This window comes from Piliocolobus tephrosceles, chromosome 8 (assembly GCF_002776525.5).
Source record: "Piliocolobus tephrosceles isolate RC106 chromosome 8, ASM277652v3, whole genome shotgun sequence".
NCBI classification, from domain to species: Eukaryota; Metazoa; Chordata; class Mammalia; order Primates; family Cercopithecidae; genus Piliocolobus; species Piliocolobus tephrosceles.
Window position 1 is genome coordinate 96,770,879 of NC_045441.1, and position 14,077 is coordinate 96,784,955.

General features: G+C 34.8%; 1 protein-coding gene across 1 annotated transcript in view; it reads right to left on the minus strand.

Annotated features, from left to right (window-relative positions):
- The window catches only part of ORC5 (origin recognition complex subunit 5), a 79,547-nt gene that overhangs the window by 32,351 nt on the left and 33,119 nt on the right, over positions 1–14,077 (minus strand). The window contains exons 9-12 of the mRNA XM_023192541.2: positions 9,404–9,456; positions 7,693–7,805; positions 6,135–6,182; positions 1,771–1,881 (exon numbers count right to left, since the gene is read on the minus strand). Coding sequence (XP_023048309.1) covers positions 1,771–1,881; positions 6,135–6,182; positions 7,693–7,805; positions 9,404–9,456 — 325 coding nt within the window. The remainder of the gene's footprint in view (positions 1–1,770; positions 1,882–6,134; positions 6,183–7,692; positions 7,806–9,403; positions 9,457–14,077) is intronic.

Genomic DNA, 14,077 nt, shown 5'->3' on the forward strand with positions numbered 1-14,077 from the left:
TTGGAAATAAGGTATCAGTTGATTATAACCTACTATTTCTCTATTTACCCGTTTACACATTTCTGTGTAATAAACATGTATCACTAATGTAAATTAGAAATATTTAAAAAACAAAAACTCCTACTCATTCTCCACAGCCAAGCCTCATTTTTCAACTTCTGTGAATTCTTTCATCCTGCCCAATCTAGAAGTGATCTCTTTCTGCTCTAAACTCCTCAGGAGCACTATCTAGCATTCATTTACAGCCTTAAGAAAGTATTTTTATGTGTATATTTTAATGCCCTAGAATAAATTATAAGCTCATTGAAAGAAAAAACATGTACTATCCTTCATTGTGCCTCTCACACAGGCAATTTGTGGGCACCTGAGAAGTACAATCACATGTGATGCAAACATGTTTCTGCTCTGTTCAAAAGCACTGTCTGTCTCACTTCCCTATGCTTTACATCTCAAAGGTTTACTCATTGCATCATATTGCAAAAGTTGTTTAATCTCTCCGACTTCATGTAAGGCTCAATTGCTTATAATAAAGACCTGATAATTCAAAATACCTGCTAATCTAGAGTTACTGCACCAGTAAACACAAAACAAAAAATTCCTATGTTGTATGTAAAAAGCTATTAATAAAATGTAAAGTTTGATTAAAAACCAATTTCAGACCAAGCTTTTTAAAAATATATATGGGAAAAATTCCCGTAACTTTTTAAAAGTTATCAGCTTTAGTGAGCTACCTACCTATCTAGCTAGCTATCTACCTATCTAGCTAGCTATTTATGTAGCCTAGTAACTGAGTGAACTGAGTTTCTTCAAGAACACAATAAATGCAGATACAATTTTCTATACATGCAGACATTTATAAAAACTATCTAAATTCAATGTTGAGAAAATTGAGACTATATTTGTTACTCAAACTCTTCTCTAAATGAAAAATTAAAAGTTACCAGCACACATTAGATTACAAAGTCTGACAGCTATTCTAGTGCCAGATTTATTCAGTGAATTAATTAAAATGTAAATATTATTTACATATTTCTCAACCTAAAAATGCATAGAGAAAACAAAATGCTCACTGTAATATCTGACATGACTTTGCTTTTAAATAAATACTAGTTACATCATTTTGCTTTTTCTTCTATCCACTTGTACCATGTGCTAAGCATTGTTTTTCTGGACCATTTAAGAAATCTATTATAATTTTAATAAATTGTTTTTTCTTAAAATGTCAACTAAAAAACAAACCGTAACTACTTGTTTTTTTTAAAGTCATATTTTCTATTTTTATGCTTTTGCTGCCACCTAGTGAAATTCTGAGAACTTAATTATTCTGGAAAATTGCATTTTTTAATAAAAGCACATCTATCTGCAAAGTACATAGATGAGGAATAAGGACATTGTAGATTACTCTATTACAAAAATTTTTTTAAATTTTGTTTTCATTAAATTACAATTCATCAACTTAGTCATCAAGCCACTTGTTTAATTAGCAAGATAATTATGATCATTTAATTTTAAAAATTCCTTTATTGAAAAAGAGCCAAATTAAATTATTTGCCATGAGGTTATACTTGTAAACATATGCAAATTTAGTGACAGTGATACCCCAAAGATTCTATAGACGTAATTTTCAATTACTTACCAAAAACATGGTTCATTATATAGTTAAAACAGTAACATATATGGAACAAAACTGTGAACACCTGGAATTCTATCGACACTACTTTCTGAAGAATCCTACAAAGATGACAGATAATAATCTATGATTAAGCTTACCTGGGAAAAAATATTTGCTGTTGGAGCAACTCTGCTGTCCACGATACTGTATAATATTGCTAATAATCTGTCTAGTGGAAATGGTTTTGGTCCAAGGAGATGATTGCTCGTCTATAAAAAACAAAACAAAAACAAGGATTTTCTTCTTATACCACAGCACTCACTTTCTATACTACAAAACTGGCAGTAACAATGTATTTATGTTTTTTATAGTTCCCCTAAAAATGCTAACAAATCTAACCTGCAATCTGTAAGTTAAAAGTTTACCTGATATGATCATGATTTATCCTTTTTTTAAGTTTGTTTTGTTTAGAGACAAGGTCCACTGTCACCCAGGCTGGAAAGCAGTGGCAGCGCAATCATGGCTCACTACAGCCTTGAATTCCTGGGCTCAAGCCATCCTCCACCTTAGACTCTCCTCTTGAGTAGCTAGGACTCTAGGCACACACCACAATGTTTGGGTATTTTTACAAATTATTTTGTAAAGACAGGGTCTCACTGTGTTACCCAGACTGGTCTTAAACTCCTGGCCTCAAGCAATCCTCCCCACGTTGGCCTCCCAAAGTGCTAGAATTACAGGCCTGAGCCACCATACTCAGCCATGATTTATCTTTTAACATATTCCTCAAGATTTCTGACTTAGTATCAACAAATATTAATTAAAGAACTCACAGTCATCCGGTCTAGTCCTAAATATGCCTCTTATTTTGCTGTTATAACCAACCAGGTGTTGAGTGATTTCGCCAAATCCAAGATAATAACCAAACCAGATTCCTAAATCGTAGACTAGAGCTTACTACCTATTTCTCACAATCCCTCTTTGTACCACTGCCAGGAAAATTTATTTGTTCAACATTAGTAGCTCTAAAAGGATCAATTACAGTAAGTCGTAGCTTAACTTAGAAAACTAATAAAATACTTTATAAAGCAAATGAGCTATCAGCCTAAAACAATGTCGAATTTAAAAAAATTTTTCAAGATTGTAAAATGTTCATACTTGTATATGAACTCATAAAGTATAATTCATGTCATCAGAAATGAGACAATGCTCAAGTTCCATTCTATTAGCAGATAATTTTAAGAGCCAATAAATACTTATTTCCTTTTATGAGACAGAGCCTCACTCTGTCACCCAGGCTGGAGTACAGTGACATGATCTTGGCTCACTGCAAACTCCACCTCCCAGATTCAAGTGATTCTCGTACCTCAGCCACCCAAGTAGCTGGGATTACAGGCATGCACTACCACACATGGCTAACTTTTGTATTTTTAGTTTTGCCATGTAGGACAGGCTAGTCTCGAACTCCTGACCTGAAGTAATCCGCACACCTTGGCCTCCCAAAGTGCTAGAATTACAGGCGGGTGCCTGTGCACCCAGCCACAAATAAGTACTTTATATTAGCAATGGCAAATAAAATTGGAAACTATATTTACATGCATGGGAGTAAATATTTATTTAAAAGAAGAATGAATGTAAAGAAGAATACCTGCTCAGAATTATACAATGAAGTTTTTAACCTCAGTTAGAAATTATTTTCCAGGTCTTAAATTTTGTATACTTTTGTTATTAAATACTTCAAACATATAAAAGTGTACAGAAGTGAATATAATGAATACCAATGGACTCACCACTCAATTTTATCAAATATACTGTGCAATACATGCAGAGAAATAAAACATTAGATCACATTACAGATAAGCTGAAGCTTCCTTGAACCCTCTCCCATCCTATTCTCCCTTTCCTTCTCTAGAAAAATTCCACTATCTAGAATTTGATGTATTCTCATGAAGGTTTTATACTACTGCATATGTATCCACAAACAATATACAGCATTGTTTGCATGGTTTAAAATTTTATATAAATGATATCATTTTGAACATACCTCTCTACCAATTGCTTTCTGAGATTTATCCATATAGGTACATGTAGCTCTAGTTCATTTTTAAATTATCTTACAGAATTCCATTTTACTTAGAAAACTAATAAAATACTTTATAAAGCAAATGAGCTATCAGCCTAAAACAATGTCGAATTTAAAAAAATTCGACTACTTAAAAAGATTCATTATTATTACAAATAATCCTGTGACTGATAATCTTGTACATTTCTCCTTGTGCACATGTGTGTTTCTCTAAGTAGGACTGCTGGATTAAAGTACAAGGCAGAGTCAGTGTTTGCCAACACTGTTTCTTCTCTGACACACAAGAAGACTACATTTCTCAGTCTCTCGTGCAGTTAGATAGAGGTCATGTAACTGGGTTCTGCTGGGCCAATGAAATTATGAACAGAAGTGATATAAGCTACTCCAAGCCTGGTCTTGCACCTTCCTTCCCTTTAGTGGCAACTTCAGAAGCCAAAATGTTTCACTTCATATCACTGTAAGATGAAAGAGGGCCACTCAATTCATATTCAGTTATGCTGTAAGCAACATAAAAACTTCTGTTGTGTAAAGCCACCATGGGTTTGGGGGTTTTGTTTGTTTGAGACAGAGGCTCGCTCTGTCGCCCAGGCTGGAGTGCAGTGGCGTGATCTCAGCTCACTGCAAGCTACGCCTTGCAGGTTCATGCCATTCTCCCGCCTCAGCCTCCCGAGCAGCTGGGACTACAGGCACCCGCCATCATGCCCGGCTAATTTTTGCTTTTGTATTTTTAGTAGAGACGGGGTTTCACCATGTTAGCCAGGATGGTCTCGATCTCCTGATCTCGTGATCCACCCGCCTTGGCCTCCCAAAGTGCTGGGATTACAGGCATGAGCCACCGTGCCTGGCTGAGGTTTGCTTTTTACTACAAGCATAACCAGTCTATCCTAATATTAACATATTAACTTCAGTAGATATTGTCAACCTGCAGAATAGGCAGACTCTCACTCTTCTACATTATCACTAGCACTTGAAATCACAGACTTTTTTAGTTTTGTCAAACCAAGAGAATGAAATATCTCACTGTTGTTTTAACTTTTTCTCTCATTAGTGAATAAGTGAATAAGGCTGATAATCATGTCATGATTATTAGACATTCAGGTTCCTTATTGTATCATTTATCCATGTTGCTATTGAATTTTTTGTCTTTTTCTTATTGGTTTGTAATGAGCCTTTAAAAATTCGAGACATTAGGTCAGACATGGTAGCTCATGCCTGTAATCCCAGCAGTTTGGAAGGCTGAGAGGAGTGGATCATTTGAGACCAGCCTCGAAATCCTGGGCTTAGATGAGTCTTGGATGAAACCCTCTCTCTACAAAAATTAGCCAGGCATGGTGGTGTGTGCCTGTAGTCCCAGCTACTAGGGAGGCTGAGATAGGAGGATCAGTTAAGCCTAGGAGGTTGAGGCTGCAGTGAGCCATGATCATGCCACTGCACTGCAGCATGGGTGACAGAGTGAGACCCTGTCTCAAATACAGATAAATAACAAAAATTCTAAACGTTAACCATTTGTCTGTTGTAGGAGTTCAAGAACAGTGGTAAACATCATCATAGGCTCTGGAGTCAGGAAGTCCTGGAATTGAGCAAAACTGCCTTTAAGAATAAGGGAAACAAAATTTGCAGTTTCTATAGTGCAGAGTTTATAGTTCAAAATTCTCCATCTTCCGACAAGAGAAGCAACAGTGGTTTGGGGAATAAGGGAAACAAAATTTGCAGTTTCTATAGTGCAGAGTTTATAGTTCAAAATTCTCCATCTTCCGACAAGAGAAGCAACAGTGGTTTGGACATACAAAGTGGAAGAAATGATCTGAATGGTCTAAATGTTGCTTTCACCAGTTTCAACCTTACCTGACCCCACCTTCAAAAGTACTTAGTGCTTCTAATCCCTAAGCTTTTTCCAGATTCCTAAGGCCAAATCAGCTAAGTTTGAGGCTTAGGTTTTAGCGTTTTCTCTAATCTGCTTGGTCACCTCAATATCTACCTACCATGCAATTCCAATTTCCGGGGATCTCTCATCTGCTTAGTATTTATGAGTTTACCTTTTTTATTTCTTCAATGTCATTGTCGTGGGTGCTTCAAAGGGGAAAGAAAAGAGGAAAATGCCTGTATTCAATTGGCTGTATTTAACTAAATAATCCAGGGTAAACTGCCTCATCTACTAAGACACTAAAAAAACTCTGTCAACTCAGTTTTAATCTCCAGCACCAGCTCACTTAAATGTGCCTTCAATCACTGTATTCAACATAACATAACAGTACATATACTGTTTTGTACAGTATATGTACAAAACCGGTACATATACTGTACCATTACAGTACAACGGTACCATATCAACACAAATAAGTTCCTATATTCAAATGACAAATACAATTATAGATGTATCTATTCCCTATATTATCTTCATTTCTTAAGTTTCTTCCATTAGAGAAATTAAAATGTAAATACCTTTTCGTGTTTTTTTAGAAAGCTGGTTTTCTTAATTTTTCCATGATGCTGCAATTAAGGAAAATAAATTTTAAGTTGAAAAGACAGCATTCCACAAAACCAGAAAACATTATTTATTTAAAACATGGCATACGTAATACTAATCTATATATCTTAGGTTTTTAAATATTTATTCTTCTTATCACCTTGTATATATATTAGACTTCAACATATTTTAGGCCAATTTCATTTAGACTTGGATTGGATGTAAGATTACTTTTGCATGTAAAAAAAGAATTTCTAAAATAAAATAATGACATTTCCTAAAAGAACTTATTATATTGATTTAGTACAGCATATACATTGCTATATAAGTGAAATTTCCAAAGATATATGGATTTTTATTCATCCCATAAACAAGTCTGGCAATTCACATAATAAACGCTGACAGCATTTTAGTAAGGCACAATTCACATAATAAACACTGACGGAGAGCATTTTAGTAAGGCACTCAGGATTCAATAGTGGGGGAAAACAATAGATGTGGTCCTTGCCCTCCAGAAACTAAAGAGGGCCAGGTACAGTGGCGCACGCCTGTAATCCTAGCACTTTGGGAAGCCAGGGTGGGAGGATGACTTGAGGCCAGGAATTTGGGACCTGCCTGGCCAACATGGCAAAACCCTGTCTCTACCAAAAACATAAAACTTAGCCAGGTGTGGTGGTGCACACCTGTAATCTCAGCTACTTGGGAGGCTGAGGCACGAGAATCACTTGAGCCAGGAGGCGGAGGCTGTAGTGAGCCGAGATCACATCACTGCACTCAGGCCTAGGTGACAGAGTGAGACTCTGTCTCAAAAAAATAAAAAATAAAAGTTCTGAAGAGTAGCACAAGACATGACAAATAAATAAATAAATAAATGAATGAATAAATAAATAAATAAATAAATAAAAATTGTTGTAAGTCCAAAGAAGAAAGCAAACATAGGAAACAATAAAGAGGAGCTACTTTAAGATAGGTTGTACAGGGAGAACTGCTTTGAGAAGGCAACATTTAAACTGAAGCCTGAAGAATAAGGAGTAGAGAAGAAGCTTTCCAGAAAGACAGAACATACAGACAAAGACCTTAAGGTAGGAAAGAGATTAGAATGTTTTGAGGAAAGAAGAAGGCTAGAGTGACAAGAACATAGTGGGTGAAGAAGAAGAAAAAAACAACAACTCTAAACTGGGATTTCTCTAACTAATGAATGTACAGGAGAGGCTCCTTCAGCGTGCTGGATAATAATTCACTATAGTGAGAGTTTTAGAACATCCTCCATACTTTAAACAAAACCCTATGCATTTTTAAAATCTGAATTATTACCTAAAGTATACCTGATTTTCTCTTTTCCATGAAACTGCCTACCTTTTCTCAAATTTCAGGTTGTGACATTAATGTAAAGCCTTTAAAGAATGAGTCCTAAATATGTATTTGGCAATCTTATTCTAATCTCTTCCCCTTAGAAATTTACAGGTGTTAAGAAATTTCAAAATATTCCTGGGATCTTAAAAAATAAAGTGAAAAGAAGTATGTTATTATTACCTTAAGAAAAAACCTCTTGTCAGTTCTTGCTGGATTGTATGAAGCAAGGTATGCAGCAATTAGAATGAACTTAGAGTAATATGGAAGTTCCACATGAGTATGCGCTGAGAGGCCTATATAACAAAACACTTTGATGAAGTACTTATCAGGCTACCATTGGGTTTTAAGTATCTCTTCTCACTTAACTTTTGATTTCCATATGGTATTCTCTAGTCAAAATGACCTATTTCCTTATCTTAAAAAGTGTCATGATAATGATGGTCGTGGTGGTGATTAACATTATTATTAATGACAGGTTTTACTCAATCTATTATTTTTGCTTGATTCTTCTCATTCTAAAGTCTAAATCCTACTCGTTCTTCCCTTCAAGGCCACGCTCTCCCTTAAACCCCTGATGTCCCCCTACCACACCAATAGAAAAACGTATTTCTAACTATGAATTCCTACTCTGAGTATTCCCATATAATGTGATGCCTTATATTAACAGTTAACTGTACAGGTTGAGTATACTTTATCCGAAATGCCTGGGACCAGAGGTGTTTTGGATTTTTTCAGATGTTAGAATACTTGTATATACCAGTTGAACATCCCTAAATTCTAAAAAATCAAAGAAAACGAGCATTTCCTTTGAGCTCATGTCAGCACTCAGAAAATTTTGGAGCATTTTCTATTTGGAAGTTTTGGATTCAGAATGCTTAACCTGTACATAAATCATACCCCTTAGTAAACAAAACTATTTGTTGAAGGAGCTATGTCTAATGCTTTTTGTATTCCTATACTGCCTTGCACATAGGAAATAACTGATGAATGGATAAATAAAACAGTAAGGTCAGTCAAGTAGCACTGATTCTTAAGGGAAGGGAAGAAATCTGATATTTACTGAAAATCTACTATATGTCAGACACTGTGTTAGGTGCTTTATTTAAGCATAACTTTGAATCTTTGCAGTAACAATGCTAAATATTCTTCCCATTTTACAAATGAAAAACTGAGCTGGGTTCAAGGTCAAACAGATAGAAAGTAGTGCAAATCAATGACTACAGATTTGTTCTAACTCTGGCATCTATCCCTTTTCCTAAAAACATACAACTAGAAGTCATTTGTAAAGCATCTGGAGCATATAACAACCAAAAAAACACAAAGCAACATCTTAACATCACTATTTCATACCATTTTCTTTAACCATCAGCCACTGACATTTTTAAAAAAATAACATTTTCAATATTTGCTTATTTTTTAAAGTAAAATTAGTTCTATTTAATATCTGGGATGAATCCAAAGTAGTAGTTTTCTTATAGAAAACAAAAGCACAAAGCTTTCAAAACATAACCACCAAAGTGCATACCTTAAACTGATGAACATAAAATTACATTTTATTCCACAAAACTCATGAAATATAAACATGAGATAAAACTGTCATATAATTAGATTGCTTTAATAAAAGCATTTAAAGCAATAGAAGCTGCTTGAGTTTCATGATATAATCCAATATTGAGAAAATAGAAAGCTGGTATTCAAACTTTATTTCCTCCCATTAAATTAGAGCTTCAGTTAAAGAAAATTCATTAATCAAAACAGCACTATAGCTTGAAAAGTAAATTCTCTTTTATAACATTGTTTCCTGACTAAATGTTCTTTAGTATTAACTTAGTATCTTGATAATTCGCTAAAGAAGTATCTCTGGTAACTGTCTCAATACTTCCTTTGATACCTTTCAGTTGCCCCGGATCTGTGTCATCTTTCTGTAGCTTTTCCCATTGGGAACTGAAAAAAAATAGAAGAGCAAAAATGAATTAAAAATATATAAAATCAATATGCTGTACTTAAAACAGAGCCCTAAAAAATAAATTTTTTTATTTATTAACAAAATAGAAAAGAAAAATATTTGCATGCAATAAACATGTTTGTACCTGTACAAAATAATTTAATGTATATATTAGAACGGCATAAATTTATAAAGCAATATCTAGATATTAACTATTTAATAATCTCTTTTACTATGATCATTGCTGTAGCTATCAAAAAACTTCACCCAAGCTGGGTGTGGTGGTTCATGCCTGTAATCCCAGCACTTTGGAAGTCCAAGGCAGGAGCATCACATGAGGCCAGGAGTTCAAGTCCAGCCTAGGCAACATGCTGAAACCCCATCTCTACTAAAAATACAAAAATTAGCTGGATATGTTGGTGCATGCCTGTATTCCCCGCTACTTGGGTGGCTGAGGCACGAGAATCACTTGAACCTGGGAGGTGGACGTTGTAGTGAGCTGAGATTGTGCCACTGCACTCCAGCCTGGGTGAGGGTGAGCCTCTGACTTAAAAACAAAAAAACAAAAAAACAAAAAAAAAAAACAAACAACAAACCAATAAATACTACCACCTACCATTCAGTAAAACTCCCAATGTTCTAGTTACCATATTAGATACAATTGTCATATACTATTTCTGAACTCTATAGGAATCCCTCAAAGTAGGTATCATACCAGAAAACTGAGGCTCAAAGGTTAAGTCACCCAAGGACATTTAGCCAGTCAATACTGGAACTACGAGTCGAATTCTTGTAGGATGCTTGCAGAGTTCAAGGTATTTTAATTGCCCCATCCTGGCCTTACTTGCAATTAAAACTGCTAAACAACCAAAACACTATTAAGAATATGAAGTGATTACGACATGATAAATTTTTATAAGGCAACAGACTATAGTATAATGAGTAAAGAATGCCCTAGGACAGTTATAGCTGCACGACTTCGAAAAAATGAATTGTTTACTCATAAAAAAAATAAGGCAGTTTGATGCAAAGGTGCTCACCAACTCTAAAACTCTCACAGAACTCTCAAAAATGAGCTAATTTACAGGACTAATTTAAAAATAATGCCAGATTTGAACAATTAAATATCCAAAATCTGCATGAAGAACAGGTTGGAAGAGATAAGGATGAGTGTGGGCCTTCTTTGAGTATACTTTAAAAACAGTAGTTTTAGCTTCTGAAGTATTCTTTTATACCCATCTCTTAAGGGTATAGCAATCAACAAGTTTATTTTATTTTCCCCTTTTCTCTTTTCCTTCTTTTCCCATTTTTTTAAAGTTGTAATAATCCTACCTTGTCAGAATACATAGTATTTACATACTATTCTTCTACTCTTATTTCCACCTTAATTTTAGTTTGGAGCTAAACTTAATTAAATTCAATGTTCATTATCAATCCTTTTGTTCGTTTCTCCAATTATCTCTTTCACATCAAAGTTGTCCTAAGAAATGCCTTATGAGTAGCATTCTCTGAGTTCTTCCATATTTAATATTGTTTTTCTCTAGCCTTGATAGTTGAATGACAGGTTGACTGAACATGAAATTATTTGGCTTACACTTCCTTTCTCCTTGAGTTTCTTGAAACTGTTGATGTATTTGTTGTCTTGCTTTTTCACTGACTGACTTTCCTTTGTAAGGGACTTATATTTTTTCGCCTGAAAGCTCAGAGATTTTTTTTCTGTTATTTTTAAAGTCTAAATGCTTTCCAAGAAGTCTCTATAGTAGGCTGAATAATGGCCCTGCCTCCAAAGATATCGAAGTCCAAATCCCTAGAATGTGTGAATACGTTCTTATGGGGTAAAAGGGACTTAGCAGATGTGACTGAGTTAAGGATCTTCAGATAGACATTACACTGCATTATCCAGATAGGCCCAATATAGTCACAAGGATCCTTCTAAGAGGAAGACAAGTCAGACAGAAGAGAAAATGCTATGCTGCTAGCTTAGAATATGGAGAATGGAACCGCAAGCCCCAGAATGAAGGCAGCCTCTAGAAGTTAGAAAAAGCAAAGAAACAGATTCTCCTTGAGAGCCTCCAGAAGGAAAGCCCTGTGGACCCTTTTTAGATTTCTGATATACAAAACTGTAAGATAGTAAGTTGTCTTAAATCACTAAATTTCTGATAATTTATTACAGTACAATATATCAGTACAGTTTCAGAATTGATCATTCTGGATTAATTGGGAAAATGAACTGTTTTGATGTGTAAAGCTAGGTCTTCTATTTCTGGAATGTTTTCTTGGATTATAATTTTAGATCTTAATTCCAATCCATCGTTGTTTTCTGTCTTCAGGAACTCCAATTAAATATATGTTAAATTTTATTTGTCTATCATATTTGTCACATCCTACCTGATTATTTTGACTTCTTTTTTTAGTTTTGTTCTCTTGGTTATTTTCAGTCTTCTCCTCAATGTCCCTTATTATATTCTCAGTTGAATGTAGTTTCCTTTGGATATCTTATTTTTTCATTTTCATTTCTGAGATAACTACTATTGCCTGAACTTTGCTCCTGAGTTTGATCAACTTTTATTTCACATCCCCCTGTTCTTTGTCCATTTATTCTAAGTTACTGAATTTCAAAATTAAAGTATGCTTTCCATACCTGAAAATGCTTTTTAAATAAACCCAAACCAAGTCAAGATGTCGTACTGCAGTCTTCCTCTGCTTTGTTTTGGGTGTTAAGGGGGAAATTTTCATCAACTAAACTGTTTTATTCACGTTTTCTGTTTCTTCCTAAATAATACCTTTACATGGCTTTTCCATGTTGTCTTTTCTTCATTTTGAAATGCCTAATGTTTGGCTTGGTCAGTAATAACAGGTGATTTTATGAATGCGGGGGTAAGGTTGTGGGGTGGCAAGATTACTTAATTCCAAAGTGCTCCCTTCTGGAAAAATAATGAAGTCAAGTTTCTTTAATATATGGTGCTATTATGAAAAGGAGGGATTAGCTTCTGATTTTGTAATTTCTTTTTTATTTGGGGGACAAGAGGAATCTTTAATTTCTATCCTTTCTTTCCATTCTTTTCCTTCATTACCAACTCTCAAAGGAGTATCACACTCTTCTGAATCAACTACTTGTCTCTCCTCAAAACAGTACTTTCCCAAGACTATCATGCTAACTCAGGTCCCACATACTCTTAAAACAAAAAAAATTCAAAAAATTAGACAGGTGTGGTAGCGCATGCCTATAGTCCCAGCTACTCAGGAGGCTGAGGTGGTAGGATCACCTGGACCCAGAGAGGTTGAGGCTGCAATGAGCCGTGATCTTGCCACCGCACTCCAGTCTGGGCGAGAGAGTGGAACCCTGTCTCAAAAAAACAAAAAACAAAATGTCACTTTGATTCTCCAGTAGCCAGTGCTCTAATCCTTCCAGCCTCAGAACTGTTCAATACTTTCTCACTCAGGGTTGAACTCTCTTTCTTCAAGCGATTTGTTTTATTTCACCCCTACTAGTCAACCCATCCCCTGTCCCAACAATCTTCTCTTTTCTTTTCAGTCTTTGTTTGACTTTTCACTTCAGCATGAGCTCCAGAGCTGACCCTGCTGGTTTCAGTTGATCACTTCACTACTGATATATATATAGCAATCTCTAACTCCTATTAATACAGCAGGCAAGAGTTACGGGTGGTTCTATTGGCTCTCTTTATTGATACTGCGGACAGAAATAAAGTGTCCATAACTATCCTATGGGACTAGAAGTCCTTTCATTATTATGTAAGAATCATTTTAACAAGCAAACAAGTTTTCCTACATTTAGAAGATCACAAGTTTTTCCATTCTATGATTTCCAAAAACTCTCGTTAAATGAATTTTTGTTATTGAAAAGGGAAAAGGAATAATAGTATCTTTGTAGTATTTCTGCTAATTAAGAAAGAAACTATTAAATTTTTACCTGAATTATAGGCTAATCAGCTAATTAAACTGAAATCAAATAAAATTATTAAGGAAAAGCATTTAGTGATAGAATAAGGCATTCATGAGAGAAAAACTGCAAAAAAAAATTGACTAGAAAGAAAAGCAGACAGTGTTGATGTTTTTAGGTTTCCTATATTAATTTGTCAACTAGGCTTAATCTAATATCTAGTAAGACACTTTAATATTCACAATAATTTTCAGATATATTATCTAAATCTTGTAAGGACTGTTACAGGAGGAAGCCAAGGCCTAGAGGTCTTAGGACTTGTTAAGATCATATACGGCAGACAATGGCTGAGCTGGAAGTCAAAATCACGTTCTTCTCACACACTATGTGCCACCATGTCTCTCCCGAGCTGTTTCTCTACTAAGAAATTTTAATAACAGAAATATGTCAATTTATAATGGTTCATCTATTTATTTTATAATCAAATTTTCATTATATCATTCAAATATCTAGCATAAATATGGCAAAGCTAGTACTGACTTTCCTATAGCTTTCCAGGTTTAAAAAAAAAAAAAAAAAGTTTTGTTACAAATTGTGTAACATAATGGAGTCAGGTGTGCTAAAACCCCCAACAACTAGAGCCAGGGAAGGCCACGAAGAAAGGGTTCTCATGGATAATGCTTGATAAAACAACTATTGCAAAAAACTGAAAAAAACCA